Below are 17,235 nucleotides of genomic sequence, written 5' to 3' on the forward strand. Positions count from 1 at the left end.
CTATTATTGGGAGGGGAGAGGGGGAGGCCGGCAGTGGAGGAGGAGACTATGTACTTTGAATTCATTATAAGGGAAGGATTCTGGAGGTCAATGGAAAACTCCCAAAATGAACCTTACCCAAGGTTAGCATTTTGAGTACCCCATCAAACTGAGAGCTCTCTAAGAGCAGAGACAGCCTTTTGCTTCTCTTTAAATTCTCAAGACTTGTAGTAAACCCATTGTCAATCACATGATAGGTGTTTAAGAAATGATTGTTTAAAAAAATGTTTTTGATTTACAGAATAAAAGAAATAGTTCCCTAACATTGTACAATTTTTTAAAAAAGATTGCACATGAAACTTCACATCTTACTAGATTTATACAACTTTATTCCTTTCAAATAGACAACAAAATTATCATGTAAATTTCTTTTTCTTCTCTCCATCCACTCCACTGTTGGAGAGATGACTACCATTAGACATAAACAGATATACATGGGTCAAATTATCGTATTTATAATTTTATTTATCATTTTTTCTCTGGATGCAGATAGCAGCTTTCTTCATCTGTCCTTTACAATTAATTTGGGTATTTGTGATAACCAAGATAACATTTGTTCAAGGTCTTTCCTAAAACAATAGTCATTACCATATGTTCTGCTCATTTTGCTCTATAATTTCATTAAAGTCTTGCCATGGTTTTCTAAAATCACTTAACTCATCATTTCTTTTAGCACAGTAGTATTCCACCACAATCATATAAATGTTTACCGACTGGTAGTAGGGGACAGGAATGGGACTTGAAAGAAGAATGAAAAGGATTCAAAATCACTGAGAAGAGGTAGATATGGCAGGGCAAGAGTATACTTATATATAACTGAGGAGTGAATTCAGGTAGTTTATCATTGTTCTTTTGAGGACAAATTGATGAGGAAGGTCATAGCATGGATAGGTCTTTTCACAATAGAAAGGTACCAGGTCCCAGGGCAGTTATGCTAGGATAGTTGAAAAGGAGGGACAAGGGGGGAGAAATCACCATGAGAGAGTGGGGCAAGCAAGGGATGTGGAACTGGAGAGGGCTACAGAAGTAATGGAACATCTGATTTAGTTAAGATCTTCTCATGCCCAGGGAAGCAAGCAGTTCGGAATTAGTTAGCCAAGGGAGGGCATAATACTATGAGCTCTTAAGGGTTAGACAAGAGTGCAATAGAAGGGTTGAATACCTATAAGACTGCAGAGAGAGAGGAAACAGAGGAAAGCTGTTTGCATCCAGGGTGACTACAGCTAATAGATAGGAAGGGAACAGGAAAAAGATCTGAGGTACACAATGATTAGGGCAAGATTAGTTATTTAAGAAGTTTCTAGAACTAATTATCTCCAAGTTATTAGAATACAGGCATGAAAGTGTAGCCCTAGCAAATTTGTTCTCCAGATTGTCTATCAAATGACTGCATTCATTAGTATTTGATCTTTGACAGAAAGTCACTATATATATATAGTCTAATTCTGGAGTTTGGAAGCATATTTTGCTTTCAAGTTCACTGAAGACAATTTATTTAATGACAAAACTCACATCACATATAGAGAAACTCTATATGCAAAATATATTCTTCTCTACATATATGCAAACATAAATGCAAAAATGACTGAAAATAAAAATCTAATAATTTTTCTATGTTCAGTTTTGTGAGAGTACTTTCATGAGAGAGAGAGGGAGAGGTGAATATGAATTAAGACTGGAACATGGTGATAAAATAGAAAAATTCTACAGTATTACAAAAACAATCAAAATCAAATCTTTCTAGTTTGACTTCATTCTTTTGAAATGATTACCTAAGTTGGACCTGACCTTATTAAGTTTAAAGTACAGAAACATTACAAAGTCAAGATTTTAAAAAATTAACAATTATTTTCTGCTAGCTATGACTCTGTTCTCTTCCATTCTCATGATTAAGAATGAACTACACTGTGATAGTCAAAAAGCTTAAATATTACTACAATAATGAAGAATGAAACAAGAAGAAATTAAGGATTATTAAAAACTTTTAAGGATATCTATTTCTTTACTTAAATCCCCAATAAAATTCCAAGAGTGATAAATAGATGAAGTAAGGGCATGTAAACAAGAAAAAAAAAACAAAAAACCATCCCCTTCCACTGATCTCACTTACTGGACAGGTCTTTTCCTTATTCTCTATCACTTGATATCTAACAGTTCCTGCTTTCATTCATAGGACATTAAAAGTTTCTTTCCTTCTTTTATTAGAAGCCAAGAATGCATTATTACATTTTTTCTACGTGAAGTATGCTATTAAATAATAGCTTGTACACTAATTAAAGCAAATGTAATTGTGAGAACACATTGACATTGTTAAAGTAAATTACTCAATTTGTTAATAGTTTCATTTCAAGTGACCTTAATTGTATTAATTGTGATACTTAGCAAATTAAATTGAAGAGCATTAAATGCATTGTTCTAGTATGTCCTAGAGGAGGGACTCTCCTATTACATCAGAAAAGGAAGAATAAATACTTATATTTGTCAAAATCTATATTCTTCAGAGGCCAAAATTATAAAAAAGATTGGCCATACAGATCTATCCCCAGCATAGTATAAAACAATGATCATTTGGAAATTTTTGGCTAAAAGACATAACAAAAACTCCAAAAACAAAATAGTGCTATTTTTTTAGGTTTATATTTTATGAATATGTGTGTTGTGTGAGTACATGCATATGTACACATACATACACACATTCATATATGTAAACAGTGATATAGCTATATGTACAAACACAATGATATAATATACACATTGTGCATAGCTTTCACCAACACCACAATTATAACAATTAAATATAAAGCAGCTAAAATCATAATGATAAAATGTGGTTGTATAAAAAATAGGACATAAGATGGATGAAAAAGTGAGCCTGACATCCACTGAATCAGACAGAACACTATTTGATCAATTCCTTCAGGGTATCTCTAGTAGCCCAGCAGTTGATATACTTGTCCCCTTGGCTTTCAAGGCCTGTGTGTGCAGACAGAAAGATATTCGGGAAACTAAGAGTCCTAAATAGGAGTAAGACACACCAATAAGCAACAACATGAACAATAAGCAGCCTTACACATTGCAATGAAAGGTAAGTGTAATTCTGTGTCTCCTATTCACTTACAAGACTTCACTATAACCTATACTATGCTAAAGTTAAGGAAAATGTTCTTAATGAAAAAAAAGATAACTACTTTGTTTCAGATTGTCAGGCATCCATACATGAAGTTAAGGCAAAACTGATTAGCTAATAAACAATATAATTGCAAAATATAACACCTTATGTCCATATGATACTTTGAAGAAAAGTCAGTTATCTCCTAAGCAACAACCATGTATGGGCCAGGGACTGTGCAGGACAATACCAATTATGTATTATCTCATTTAGTTGATAAAATGAGTACTACATTTGGTTAAAAATCATTTAACTCTTCAGAAAATATGAATAGAACACTGAAGTTGATACCTGAATTCATTCCACACATTCAAATATAAATCTGGTGATACAAACTCAAAAAGTAGGTCACTGCTTGAGCAACCTTCTTGCAGAAAGGATAATCCTATTAGAAATATAATGGAGGAACAATGTATACTTCCAAAAACTTTGCCAATGGGATACAGACTAAAATCAGAGATAAATTACTGGGATATGCAGATAGACACACAGACACACACATACACACAATACGTAGAGTTTCAATTAAAAAGACTATTACAAAAAATGATGGCCTTTAAAAATTATGAATTACATGTACTATTTCTAGAATTCTAAATATGCTAAAATAGTACATCTTACAAATATGCGGGATAAAGTTCTGACACTAAGTTAACTATTCTGTCCAAAATATTAAAAATTATTGAGAGGCAGCTAGATGGCACAGTGGTTAGAACACCAGTCCTGAGTCAGGAAGACCTGAGTTCAAATCTGCTCTCAGACACTTAACACTTCCTAGCTGTGTGACCCTGGGCAAGTCACTTAATCCAAATTGTCACAGTGCAAAAAAAAAAATTATTGAAATATGTAATTAAGTAGATAACCTAAAGAGAAATGTATAGTTAACTTTTATTTGTGTAAGAAAATTCAAGTATTTTCAATTTCAAATTCAAGTAAGTGTTAAGTATATTGTTAAAAATCATTTTAATATTAAAAATATTTTAAAAACATTATTCTAGTAGCATTCCACCAAACCTCACAGGGAGCAATGAAATTTAACTTAGTGGAAAGGTGTTCAACATGGACTATTAAGAAGTACCTGGTGAGGGCCTCACAATGGTGATGCACAATGGCCAGAGAATGGGGATTCTAAGAGGCAGTTACCAAAGCTAACTCTCATAAGATGGAACTTGGAAAGGAAGGGGCGCTGGATGATCAACCTCGTTTTTTTGTGTGAGAAAACAGACTTAGAAGGGGAAACGGCTACCTAAGACCCTGCAGTTGTCAGTCGCGGCCGTTTCTCAAGCTACTCTAGCTGTAGTCTAGTTTCAGGTATGGTCCTGGAGTCAAGTCTGTTAGGAGTTGAGCTTCAAAAGGGCCTAGAAAAGGTCTTGTTCTTCCCTGCTCATGACTCTCCATCTCCTGATCCTGAATATTTTCTCTGGCTGTCCTCCAAGCAGAGACTCCTGCCTTCTTCCCTCTGTGCCTGGCTGCCCAGGCCTCCTTGAGTTCCAGCTAAGTCTGACCTTCTTGGTCCCCTTTAACGGACCCAGGACAGTCCTATTGTCCGCATTAGCCCCAGTGTTCGCCCCTCCCTGTCTGGGACCTGTTTACCCCATTAGACTGTGAGTTCCTCAAGGGTAGGGGCTCTTTTTGCTTTTCTTTGAATCTCCAAAACTAGATCCAGTACCTGGCATGTATTAAGGGCTGATCAAGTGCCTGTTGAACAAAATATTGAAAGAAACATAGTAGGTGCTTAACATGCTTACTGATCTGAACTGAATTACGGTGTTTGTGTCTCTGTGCTAAATGCAGGGTACTTTGGGTTTCTTTTTTCATTTGGTTTTATTTCTGTTCCTGAAAAGGGTGGTCAGACTCCAGCCATCTCACCTGGCCTTAGAAGAAATGTATTCATAATGGGGAGGGGGTGGCTATATGAGATGATGGTGAGGAACGGGATTCTATTGAGGAGAGACTGACTGGTTGTAAACCTAGTGGGGAAAAAAAGACTATTATAAATATGTATTTCCTTGAAATCGGGCAGCTACTGTGTCTATAATTCATGGTGACCAAAGGCCCCTAAATATAGGGGCCTTTTCTTCTAGGCCCAAGCAGCAGTCGCAGCTGGGGGGTGGGCCATCCTCAGCAGCACAGTTTTAAAAGGACACTGCAGAGCATTGTGTTTAAATATTAAGGCTCTAAATATGTGCTTAAGAAAACTGCCCGTGCGGCCCCCAAGGGAGGAGGTCGCTGTTCCCTGGATAAAGCGGGCTTCCCAGAAAACGGAGGGCGAACCCAAGAGGCGGCCTTGGGGAGGAGGGGGAAACGCTGTCTGGAAGGGAGCTAATAGCAAGGGACCAGCCGTGGGGGTGGGAGGTGGGGCTTGGGGCTCCCTTCCCCCAAGGGTCCAGACCTTGGCCGGCCAGGGAAGGTGCAATGTCGAGGACAGGCCACAAGGTGGCTCAGTGACCCCACCGAGCGGCCTGGGCAGGCTGGTGAGGGGCGTGCACTGAGGCCTCTAGGGGCCAGCGGCTAGCCCCAGGAGGGTGGGGGTGGGGGCCGCGCCTGCCCTGCAGTCCCCCAGGAGCAGCACTAACAGAAGAGACTGGGTCTGGAGGAGGCTCTTGGCCCGGTCTGTGGGGGGTCCGATGACCTCACCTCGGTCCCCAGGGAGCCAGGTACCTCCCCGGCTGGCATGGGGATTGTGGACACAACTTCCTCAGGCCTTTCTCTCTTGCACCCAAATCCTCTGCCTAACTCTCTCCCAAACATTTCTAGACTGGAGGACCTCAAGCTCCCGCACCTGCGTCCTCTAAGCCCCAGGGGCCCTTCTGCAGCACGTGCCTCTCTTTCATACTATAGGCGCCTCTGCCCGTCTGTCACCCATAAACTCGTGGGACTCACACCTTCCCCCCACAAGCTCCGGGAAGCTCAAGGCTGAGGTGTCTTTCTCCCCCAACTCCTCCTCTTCCCCTCCCTCCCTCCCCCCTCTCGGCCTTCCTCTGCTCCCATTGCTGGAGATTAATCCCCCATCGGAACAGAGAGCTAAGCCCAGGGATCTTTTCGTGTCTCACCTAACTAGACATTGGAAAGATTTCCTGACCCATTTCTCCGTCTCACCCCATTAGGTAGGTACCTTTGTTTCCTCTCCCCAACCACCTGAACTGATTTTTTTAGATTCCTTTTGTGTGGTCTTCCTAAATTAGATTGCAAACTCCTTGAAGGCAGGGATTATTACCATTCTTCTTCAATTTTTATCCCTGGTATTGAGCACAGTGCTAGGAGAAATTAAGCGCTTAATAAATGTTTATTTGCTATTAACCACTGACTTTAAAAGGAAAATGATCTCAGATCTCCCTTTAGTTCTAAAAATCTTCTTATGATGACCACCTTCATTGTTGATGATTTTAACATTCATATAATGCCTCATTGAATACTTAAACTCAAATGTCTAACTATCACACCTTTCATCGGCTCTGAACAAAAGTCACCAGTTACCTTTTCAGACCTCCTCACCATACTGCTTACATCGAATGTATCGCTCAATGATCCCTTCTCCTTCTGCCCTGATTCTTCTTATAGCTGCCTGTTACCATATCACCATACAGGCTTTCTTGAACAAACACTTAAATGTCATTTTGCTTAATATGGCATTTTATCAACACTGAGCTATCACTGAGTCATTTCTATGCAGTCTTCTCTAGCACCTGAATTTCTGACCATCCACTAACACCTACACTAAGATGTATAAAACACTTAAAAGGTTTGCAGAAGAGCTTTACTCTATCTCACTTGACCCATTATAGGGCATCCCTAATCTGTTTTCTTTTTTCCCAGGCTTGCTTTATTTCCAAAGAAAATAATTAAATATTGTGCTGAGTATAATAAAAAGTAGTACAACTTAACCAAAACTAGACTTTCTCTACTAGTCAATGCTTCTCTTTGTCACAAGTGTGAGTGGTTTTAAACTACATTTTCAAACCCACTTCTGCCTCCTTCATTGTTAGAAAAAAACCAGCTCCACTTACTCTGAAGATCAGGTCCATTGTGCATATGCTTATCCATCTTTCTCACTTGCTAATGGCTACCAAACTGTTCTCAAAATTTCCTAGTTTTTTCACAAACTTGTCTTTCTCAAATATACACGCTGCTTTCTCACATGCTTTGCTCCCATTCATAACAACTTCTCTAAAATGCCTTCAATCCCCCATTCTGATCTATTTTAAACCTATTCATCCTTCAAGTCACGAATTCTTCAATCCATCAGATGCTAGAAATAAGTATGGTGTCCCATCTATAACGTTTAGGTTGTATCAGTTGTTCTCATTATTGACCAACTCTATAATCTTTTCAAAAATGTCTTTTTCCCTTCCTCCCTACAAACTCCTTGAAGTTAGATATTGTAACTGATAATTGTACATCTACTGTGATCAATAAAAACTGAGCATTCCATCACCTGAACAATACTGGTATTCTACAAAGCTTTAGTACAACAGTTCTGTCCTCCTGGACTTCTTCTCTATAGCCTTTTCACATATCATTTCCACTCCCCCAAGTAGGGTCAAGCCTTCCACAACAGTGTTCTGATTTTCATGGTACACATATCCCTAACCACCAATCTACCTAGCATTCTTACCCTAATACAACATAAAGAAGACTGATGACCCAAGCAAGAGGTTAGCAAGAAGAGTTACAGTTGGCAACTAGGAGCTTTCCCTTCTGCCAGTATCCAAAGCCTGCAGAATCAGGCCTCCACCTTTTCATTGCCTGTGACAGTTCCACATCAGCCTCCATAAGAATCTTTCTAGGTAGAAATGGCTGTAGTTACCATGGCCCTGCCCAACAGCTCCACTAAGCCTTGCCATCTACCCAGCAACGTGGTCTTCCTTCTGCAATGCTGGGATTTTCCATTCACTCTAAAGCTGAACTCTGTTGGATGTTTATTAACTCTGCTAATTAGAATGTAAGCTCCCAGAAAACAGGAACTACCTTGCCTTTCTATTTTTATCAGCCGGTGCAGTACATAAGTAACACTTCATCATTTCCATGGAACAGGAAAAAATAAGTACATTGAGAGGGCTGCAGACAATAGGTTTGAAGGAAAAAGTCATACTGATCAGGGATCACATAAGGCTTCTAAGGCAAGGCCTGATTTGCAGATGGCAAATGGGCAAGAATTCAACAAGAAGGAGATGAAAGGCATTCCAGGAATAAAGAACATGAAGGATGGCAAGAAAAGGGATTGTATAGTAGTGTTGGAACAGGGGTGCAGGACATACTGGATAGGTGTGAGTAAGTAGAGGCAGCCATTCAAAAGGGTGGTTGTACTAAGGTAATGGTGGAAGGAATAAAGAAGTGAGAATGGACACAATATGTTGAGAGAATTAGGCTTCTAAGATCTCCGTGCTGCAACATTCAAAGGTATTAAGATTTTGGACTGTGTAACTTACAATGACCCAACATAATCTATAATCCTGTGAATCTGAAAACATTAGTCAATCTAACTTGCACTAATAGTCCTTACTGGGGGCAATTGTTTAAAAAGTGGAAGACATTTTGCTGAGGTGATAACATGCAGTCCATTTATGTCTTGGACAAATATTCCATAGAGGTGATGAATAAAGTGAGTCTAGGATCTTAATTTTCAAGTGAGTACAAGGAACGTAATAAGCAATGAAGTGACTCACCCAAATTCAGTCAGAAAGTATTAGAGAAGTGGGATCTACAGCCTGATCAGTCAGGTGTTTGGGGCTCCACAACCAGCACTTGATGCACCAATGCAGGTTGCTACATGATGAAACTCGAGTTTGGAGATCATGAATGAAATTATTCTGTTATGTTATAACTACACATTACATGCTTTTGCTGAAATTTGATTCTATTAAATGTAAAACCTCTCAATTTAGAGAATATTAAGTTTATTTTTAGCTTATGAAGGTTTCTCTTAGATGTTTAATAATGTGGTCTTTATGTACTTCTCTGACAAATATAAGTTAACCTAACCTTAAATGTAGCACAGCATGTAGTTAAGAAAACTTGGGTTTAAATCCCACCTCTGATACTTACTAATTGTGTGCTCATAAAGTCAATTCACCTGAGTCTGAGATTCCTCAACAATAATACTGGACAGATAATATTTTTAAAATAGGTTTTTATTGATGTCTTTTGCCTTGAGGGGCAGGTAGAGAATTCAATGGAGAGAGTGCAGGGCTTAGAGGCAGGAAGCCTCATCTTTCTGAGTTAAAAATCTAGCCTTAGACACTTACTAGCTTGTGTAGCCCTAGTCAACTATTTGCCTTAATCCACTGGAGAAGGAAGTGACAAACCACTCCCTTATCCTTGCCAAGAAAATCTCACGGACAGTATGATCTATGGTGTCACAAAGAGTAAGACAAGACTGAACAAGAACAAGCCATTATGTAGTTTTTCTTTTTGCCTCTGCACACTTCACTCTGCATCAGTTCATAAAGAACTTTCCATGCTTCTCTGCAATCATCACATTAGACTCTATAATACACCATTACGTTCATGTACCACATTTGAGTCATTCCCTAAGGCATCCTCCTTTGTCAGCAATTCTGTGTTACCACAAAAAGTACTGTTAAAAATATTTTGATGTATATGGAGACTTTCTTCATATCACTGGCTTCTTTGGGGTCTAAGTCCAGTAATGGATTTTTCCAACATGGTTATACCATTCATAGCTAATCATTCCACAACCTCTTCAGTATTGACTAGGCAAATAGTATTGCATAGAATTGTTAAGAAGCTAAAATAAAATAATGAATGTAGAGCAATTTGCAAAATTGAAAGTGTTATTTAAACATCAGACATTATTCTACTTACATAGCACTAACGATATTTAATAATTTCATTGTAGGTAATAAGTGCAATATGCCAAGCTTTTTAGAATTCAATGACTTAGTTTTTTAATTAAAAATTTAAAACTAAGCTTTTATTTTCCTCTCTCAATCTCTCCACCCCCCAATTCAGAAAGAAAAAAAGTAATTAACAAAGCTAGCTTTGGAAAAGTCCTAAACACTTAAGGTTAATCTATATACGAATAGATTTTTTTCTTACATCACCGACAAAATGAACAAGTATTTTCAAGTACAGTAGTGTCAACTTTTAGAAATTGTAGAAATTGCAAGGAAATAATTTTTTTAAAATTTCAGGAAACAAATATGTATACTGAACACAGTCATGCTATCTATATATTATAGTCTAAGTTCATATAAATATTGAATCATAGTAGGTCTGAACTTCTTGAGCAAGAAGTTATTAGCTTTTCTTTCTTCCCCTTGTCTTGTTGAACTGATTTTTGCTTTGAGTTAATTAGGGTATAATTACTTGACATCTATTTGTCAGGAAACTCTTCCCAATTCATCCTTAGGGAAACCTTTAGTATAGATTGTAATTAAAAGGAAGCATAGAAGAAGTGGCTGTTAAGAGGAATTTAAAAGAGGAGTTTATAGATTTTGAAGACAGGAGAAAATTTCGAGTACTAGAATAAGCATGGATGAATATGCAGAGAAGTAAGAGAAAAAAACATTGGAGGCATTCAAAAAGAACCTAGATGGATATTTGCTAAAGATACTATATAGCAGGATCTCAGAATTGAGAGATGAAAGAAGCCTTAGAGATCATCTAGTACAATTCCCTTGGTAGATGGATGAGAAAATTAGGGTTAAAAAATGATTTGTCCAAGATCACATGTCTAGTAACATAATTGGGATTCAAAATCCCACAAGGTGACATACACCAGGCAGGACTGGACAAAAGCACATTGAACTCCTCTCAAAACTCTGATATTTGCAAGATTTTCATACAGAATACAAATGAACTCAATTATGTCCTTATTACTGCTAATGAGATTGTACTAAATAATGTTCAAGAATCCTTTAAAATTTAAATATTCTATATTTTTATCTACTTCATACTGATTCATGGATAATGAAAAGGATGGTAACAATCTTAGTGATCTGATAGCACAAATAAGAAAAAATAAACATGAAGCAACAATTTTAAATGTTTTATATGTGTTGATATGAAAAATTCTATTCAATTCAATTAACATTTTATTAAGTGACTATTAGGTGCTAGGCACTGGGGATACTGACAAAATGAAGTTGCTCCTTTATTCAAGTAGTTTGTTACATTCTACTGGAGGTAAATAATTTATACATAGACAAACATAAAATATATAAATTTTTTCAGGGAAAGAGCATAGGTCTATGGAGTATAACTTATTTACAACAGAACCAGTTTTCAGGGAACAAAGAAAGTAATGGTAGAATGAGATGAACATATGAAATGGGTGTGAGAGCAAGGCATCTAAAGGAATGGAGAGGAGCGACCAGGCAAAGAAGTTTTTGCCTAAGGAATAAACACAAAGGATCTGAGTGAAGCCACAGAGCAACAGTTTATCACCTCTTCTAGGTCAAAGCTCCTTAAACTGTGGGTCAGGACACCATGTGGATGTTGAGAAAAAGTTGGTAACAGAAAAAGGTATCACATATTCCACTAAGATTTAATTCTTTATGTAAAACTAAACAAGTACATAGATCTCATTAGTATATACAATTGCTTTCATCTTCAATAAATGGTAAAATTATATGTATATCAAAGCAATGTTATAAAATAAATATTCTTCTGATTTATTCTAAGTAAATGTTTGATTTATATATCTTTTATATGTATATACATATATACATATAGCTGGGGTCAGGAAAAAATTTCTTGGGTAAAAAGAGGTTGTAAGTAGAAAAAGTTTAAGAAACCCTGCTCTAAAGCAAAAATGATAATGTAGGTTTAATAATCAGTCCTTGAATTAACGGTAGATGAAAGAGTAACTCTAGCTCTGCTCTATAAAAAAGAGGAAATAAGTTTTTACTAAGGCTATTTATATTAAAACGCATACTTAAATGAAAAATTGTATAAATCATATATGATAACTATAGAAAATCAAAATCAACTGGAAATAAATATAATATTGTTCTCAAATATCTTAGAAAAGAAGAAAATGGTGGTCTATCCAGAAACAGCAGGAGACTCTATCAAAGAGCTTTTTTGGTGGAGAAAGCAAGTTAAGAATAAGGCATTAATTTATTTAATTCAGAATATATCAAATTCTAGAAATGATTTCCTACTTTGTATTATTTTGTTAAGTATTTTCATTTTGAGGTAAGATAATTATTTTTTATTTAATTATTAGTTTATAAAAGTATGGCTTGTGAATGAATAACAAATCTTTTGACTTTGATTTTCACACAGTATTTTGATACTAAATCAGGTTCCCAATTTCATTAAATATGTGTTTTCTGCTGAATCATCCACTACTTTAGTTACAGGTTCTAGAAATGGCTGCTGTATTTCCAAGTTTACTGTATTCCAATCATTATAGAGAAGAATGCCTATTTTCTTTAATATTAAAAAATAAAAGATCCAAGCATCCATGGATTTAGTATCATTAAAGGGCATAACCTAGAAAGAGCATTCACTAGACATTCAATTACCCCTTAAACTCTCTCCATTCTTCATATACATACACTTAGTCCCAAATAATCACTTTTTGACTGCTTTAGTGTTTCTGTTTTTCTTCGGTGTTTCTTGGCCCTTTTTTAATGGCATGCTTTCCTCATTAATAGTTAAAATTCAGTTTGAAAAAAAAAAAAATGGTAGGGCTTCTGCCCATTTGCAGGACTGGGGAGAATATGAGGAGGGGTGTTTACTGGAAGAAAAAAGGAAAGAAATTATTTTGCTCACTCACTGCTAGTGCTACATTAGTCTTCAACTAATTACAAACGGAACAACTTAATAGCCAGATAGATATTCAACTGTAAAAGAATCGTGGAGGGTCTGCTGTGGTAAAGCTTCAAAAATATATAAACACTTTAAAATCTAAAGTTGGAAGTTCCTACAAAAACATTTTAAAAATAAACAAACATACTAGTAAGGTGATGACACTTCAATTGAATAGGAAGTCCATATTAAAATGCAATGCACATTTCTGTTCAAAAAAGGAAATTTATGAAGATGAAATAGATGCTTTCTATAAAATATTTACATATACAATGCACAAAATCCACTATGGTTAGTAACCTTTATGACTTTGAAGAGCCATATATTTACATATCTTTCTCTTTGCATGTGCATGTGCGTATGTGTGTGTTTTGTATATATTTTTAACAGTTGACAGCTGTTTTAGAGCATACAGAGAAGCCAAGCTGAATGAGGGTCTTGATTACTTCAAGATTAGCTATCTAAAGTTTCTATTCATTTTAAGTGTTGTTAGTGCGAAGAGTCATTAGTCACTTCCTTGTCTCATAGAACATCAGCATACATTTACATTGTTAATGAACATTTGGGGTAAATGAATTAATGGCACTTTTAAACATCAATTCAGTCCTAATAACTCTGTATGTCAGAGAAATGTTAGGATAGGATATAAACGAAAAGCCTTTTCAGTCAAGGTAACTATGCATTCCCACAAACAATAACAGGTAAAAATTAATTTAAAATGTTTTTGTAACAGAGTTTAAAAAATTATTTTCAGAGAAATAGTTAGGATGAAATTTATATTTAACCCTCTAATTCCCTCCAAAAAACTGTGAAAATATATATATCATCAAGAAAAAAGTCACTTTGTGTTGCTCCTGAGTCATACTTATTTTCAGAGTTCATTAATTAAATATCACTTAGTTTTGAGAAACTATTTCTTACTTAATAATTTTTTATTTCATTACATTAAAGAAAATTCATTTAAAAATAAGACATAGGCTTTATGCCATATCCGAATATGGCATCTGCATTTTAAAATATGGCACTATAGCCTAATTATCTCCTATGGAAAACCTGAAAGGCAATAAGGCACAGTTCATAAAAGACTACACACCTCAACAGCAAGGAAGACTTGCATTCAAATCCTGCCTCTTTCTACAGAGCATTTCTATGACAAGTAAACTGAGCTTCCAAATTCCTAGGTGACTTTTTAAGTACAGGAATTACATATGGGTTTTTGCCTCTCATTTCCAAAACGTTAGTTCTCTATGTAGATGAAATCACAAACCATCTCACTTTAAATAAAAACAAAATTCTAAAGAGCAGCTAAAATGTCAACAGTTATTTTAGGAACTCCTTAACACATCAAAAACATAATGATTAGGACACTGGGTGGTATAAAATATTTTTAATAGCAAGAGTGACATTGCTTTCAAGACAGTATTGGAAAAAAAGCAGAATAAAATACACTTCATTTTAGTAGAAATATATTTCTCAAATCACTTAAATTAACTAAACTCCAACTTACCAGGAAGATAAATGAACAGAATGTTTCAATCGCAGAATGTAATAAAAGTAAATGTAAAAAAATATGTTTAAGAAAAATTTGGATTATGTGGACAAGAAATATACAAAAGTTATTTTGACCAATTTAAAAATATTTTTGTTATATTATCTTGATGATGGTAAATGAATATTACTGGTATCTATGTAGCAGACCAGCCTTTAGGATTACTGTGTCTAAAAATTTGCTGAACACTTTCTTGGAAAGGATAAAATTTCTAAGAAGCATAAGTTTATTATTTCCTCTTAATAAATTTATGTTATAATTGCTAATACATGATTAGAAAGGGAATGGAATAGAGAAAAGGACTTAAAGGCATTATGGGGTATTCTCACTGATGAAATACCAGATTCTGGGATAGCAGTTCAGAATATGAAAAACTCACAAAAGGCATTATTGTAGGAGTCCTTTTATTCATAAAAAGGGGCACAACAGATTGATTAAATTGATGTAGCTGCCAGCTATGAGTAAAGGGGGCCACTTAAAAGTCAGAGGGGAAGAGGGAGAGGTTCTAGAGAGTTAGGGAGGGTCCTGGTAGAGAACAAAGTCACAAGCCCGTTTTGTCTACCTCAGCAAGGGCATAATCAAACACAGGAAAAGGAACATTCTAAGACAAGATGAGAGTGCTTGTAGGGCAAGAATATCTCTCTATGTGGCTGCTCAGAAGGAAGAGTCCCTTATCTGCAAGGTCCTTAGCCATTTGGTAAGCTGAACAAGTCTTGGTCACATCATCACTACAAATTAATTTAATAGGGGAAAAACATTTGATACTACCGTTCACTTACAATCATTACTGAATCTTAAGAGTTACAAAGAAAAATAGAAAAAAAAAAAAAGTCTTATCCTAGTATAACGTAAGCTTAGAGGGGAAGAAATTATGCACTCAAAACAAAAAAAAGGATGATTTATTTTAGAAAAATCAGCTCCTAAAGCTGCTACAAGGGGCTGGACACAGCCCACTTTGCATTTCTACATCTTTCCGCTAAAATCACTGTCTGGTTTATGATTTACAAAGGATGACAGTGTATTGAACATGTGGTTAATGTTGCTGTATGTAATTAAAAGTTGACTTTTTGTGTTTTCCCTACTGTCACAGTATACCATGCACATTCTGTGAAATGTTCTTAAAAGTCGTCCTGCTCAGTCTCGTTGGGAGAATTAAACAAATGATGACAAGTTCGTTATCAGTGGACTCTCACCTATCCAAAGATAAAGAGGAAGGCATGGGAATACAAAGCTTACCTTCAGACTTCAAGTAACCCAGCAAAGGGTCAACGCCAACTTCTTGTTCTTCAGCCTGCAAAGGGTGACGAGTTTCCGAGAAGGAATGAAACATAGCTAGTAATGGCAACGATCACCCAAAGTGATGGATATCTGGGGGAAAACAAACACACAGAAGTGATTATAATTATTTCTTAAATGATAATCTGAAACTGTGCAAAAGAGGCAAAAATAAAAACAAAATAAAACAAAATGAACAAACCCCCCACAATTACAAAATAATGAGATTTAGAACAGGGGAGCTTGGATACCATTTAGTATAACTTACTAATTTTACAAATAAGAAAACTGAGGCCCAAGGAAGTGGAGGGAAACTTTTAAAGTCCTACATAAACACTAAAATAATAGTGGATTTTGAAATCATGACCAAGTTATTACCTCTACACAATCAACTCCAGAGATTGCTTTTTTATCTCTAGGATAACATTTAAAATCCTCCTTTTGGCACTTAAAACAACTCTTCATGGGTTGTCCCTATCTTTCTACCCTCCACCTACTCTTAAACCAAGGTGACACTCTTGATGTTCCTTATACAGGAAGCTCTGGGCTTCCTCTAACTCCATATTTTAGCTGTGGCTGCTGCAGCCTTACCACCCCTCCCCCCCCCAAAAAAAAACATTCTTCTTTCTGGAGCTCGTGATTTCTTTTAAGATTTGGCATTCTGCAGGGCATGCTCCTGGTCTTCTGAGAGACTGGTACCTTTCCCACAAGTTCGCTTTGCCTTAAGCATTGCCTATATAAATGTATACATATGTATAAATAGGCATACATACTGCAGATAATATATGCACACATTGCCTTCTACTTAGAATGTAAGCTCCAAAGGCAGAAACGGTTTTATTTTCCTGTTGTTCCTAGTTCCTAGCATATACTATGTGCTTTATAGATGATGCATCTAATCATCTGTATGATAATAATGCATTAATCAACTGATAACATATGAACCAATTCATTAACTGATTCAAGAAATGTTGATGGATCCATAACTTCAAGAGAAAGTGGAATTCACTTATTTTGCTCAAGTGAATTATAAATTTCAATAATTTTCTATAAATTCGTTTTATTAAAGTAATTTCATTAAAACAATTTTTCTACCAATCAGGATTTTTATTTTCCTACATATGGTCAAAAAAAGAATTGAAGAATCAAGTTGAATCACTGTGTCTTCCAGTACTTCAGAGACTTTAAATATTTGTAGAACCATCTTATGTTTTATTATAGTAAATTAGATACTATTTATCTTAATTAAAAATATATCACAAAATGAAATCCATTCTCCCACTTTTTTGTTCAAAAGGATGCGACTTTTACACGTGAGAATATGGTTCTTACATTAGAACTTTTTTTTATTTACTTCTTTCTGAGCTGTTTCTTCAAATGGATTTATGCCAAATTGGGGAACAGAGTTTATTCAATTGTAGTT

At 35.9% G+C, this 17,235-nt stretch overlaps 1 protein-coding gene across 7 annotated transcripts in view; it reads right to left on the reverse strand.

The window, feature by feature from the left end:
• Positions 1 to 17,235, reverse strand: part of TBC1D5 (TBC1 domain family member 5) — a 571,191-nt gene that overhangs the window by 316,849 nt on the left and 237,107 nt on the right. For all 7 annotated transcript variants that reach the window (XM_031940325.1, XM_031940321.1, XM_031940324.1 and 4 more), the window contains one exon: positions 15,774 to 15,905. In XM_031940325.1, coding sequence (XP_031796185.1) covers positions 15,774 to 15,867 — 94 coding nt within the window. In that variant the 5' untranslated portion in view covers positions 15,868 to 15,905. The remainder of the gene's footprint in view (positions 1 to 15,773; positions 15,906 to 17,235) is intronic.

This window comes from Sarcophilus harrisii, chromosome 5, assembly GCF_902635505.1.
Source record: "Sarcophilus harrisii chromosome 5, mSarHar1.11, whole genome shotgun sequence".
Classification (NCBI taxonomy): domain Eukaryota; kingdom Metazoa; phylum Chordata; class Mammalia; order Dasyuromorphia; family Dasyuridae; genus Sarcophilus; species Sarcophilus harrisii.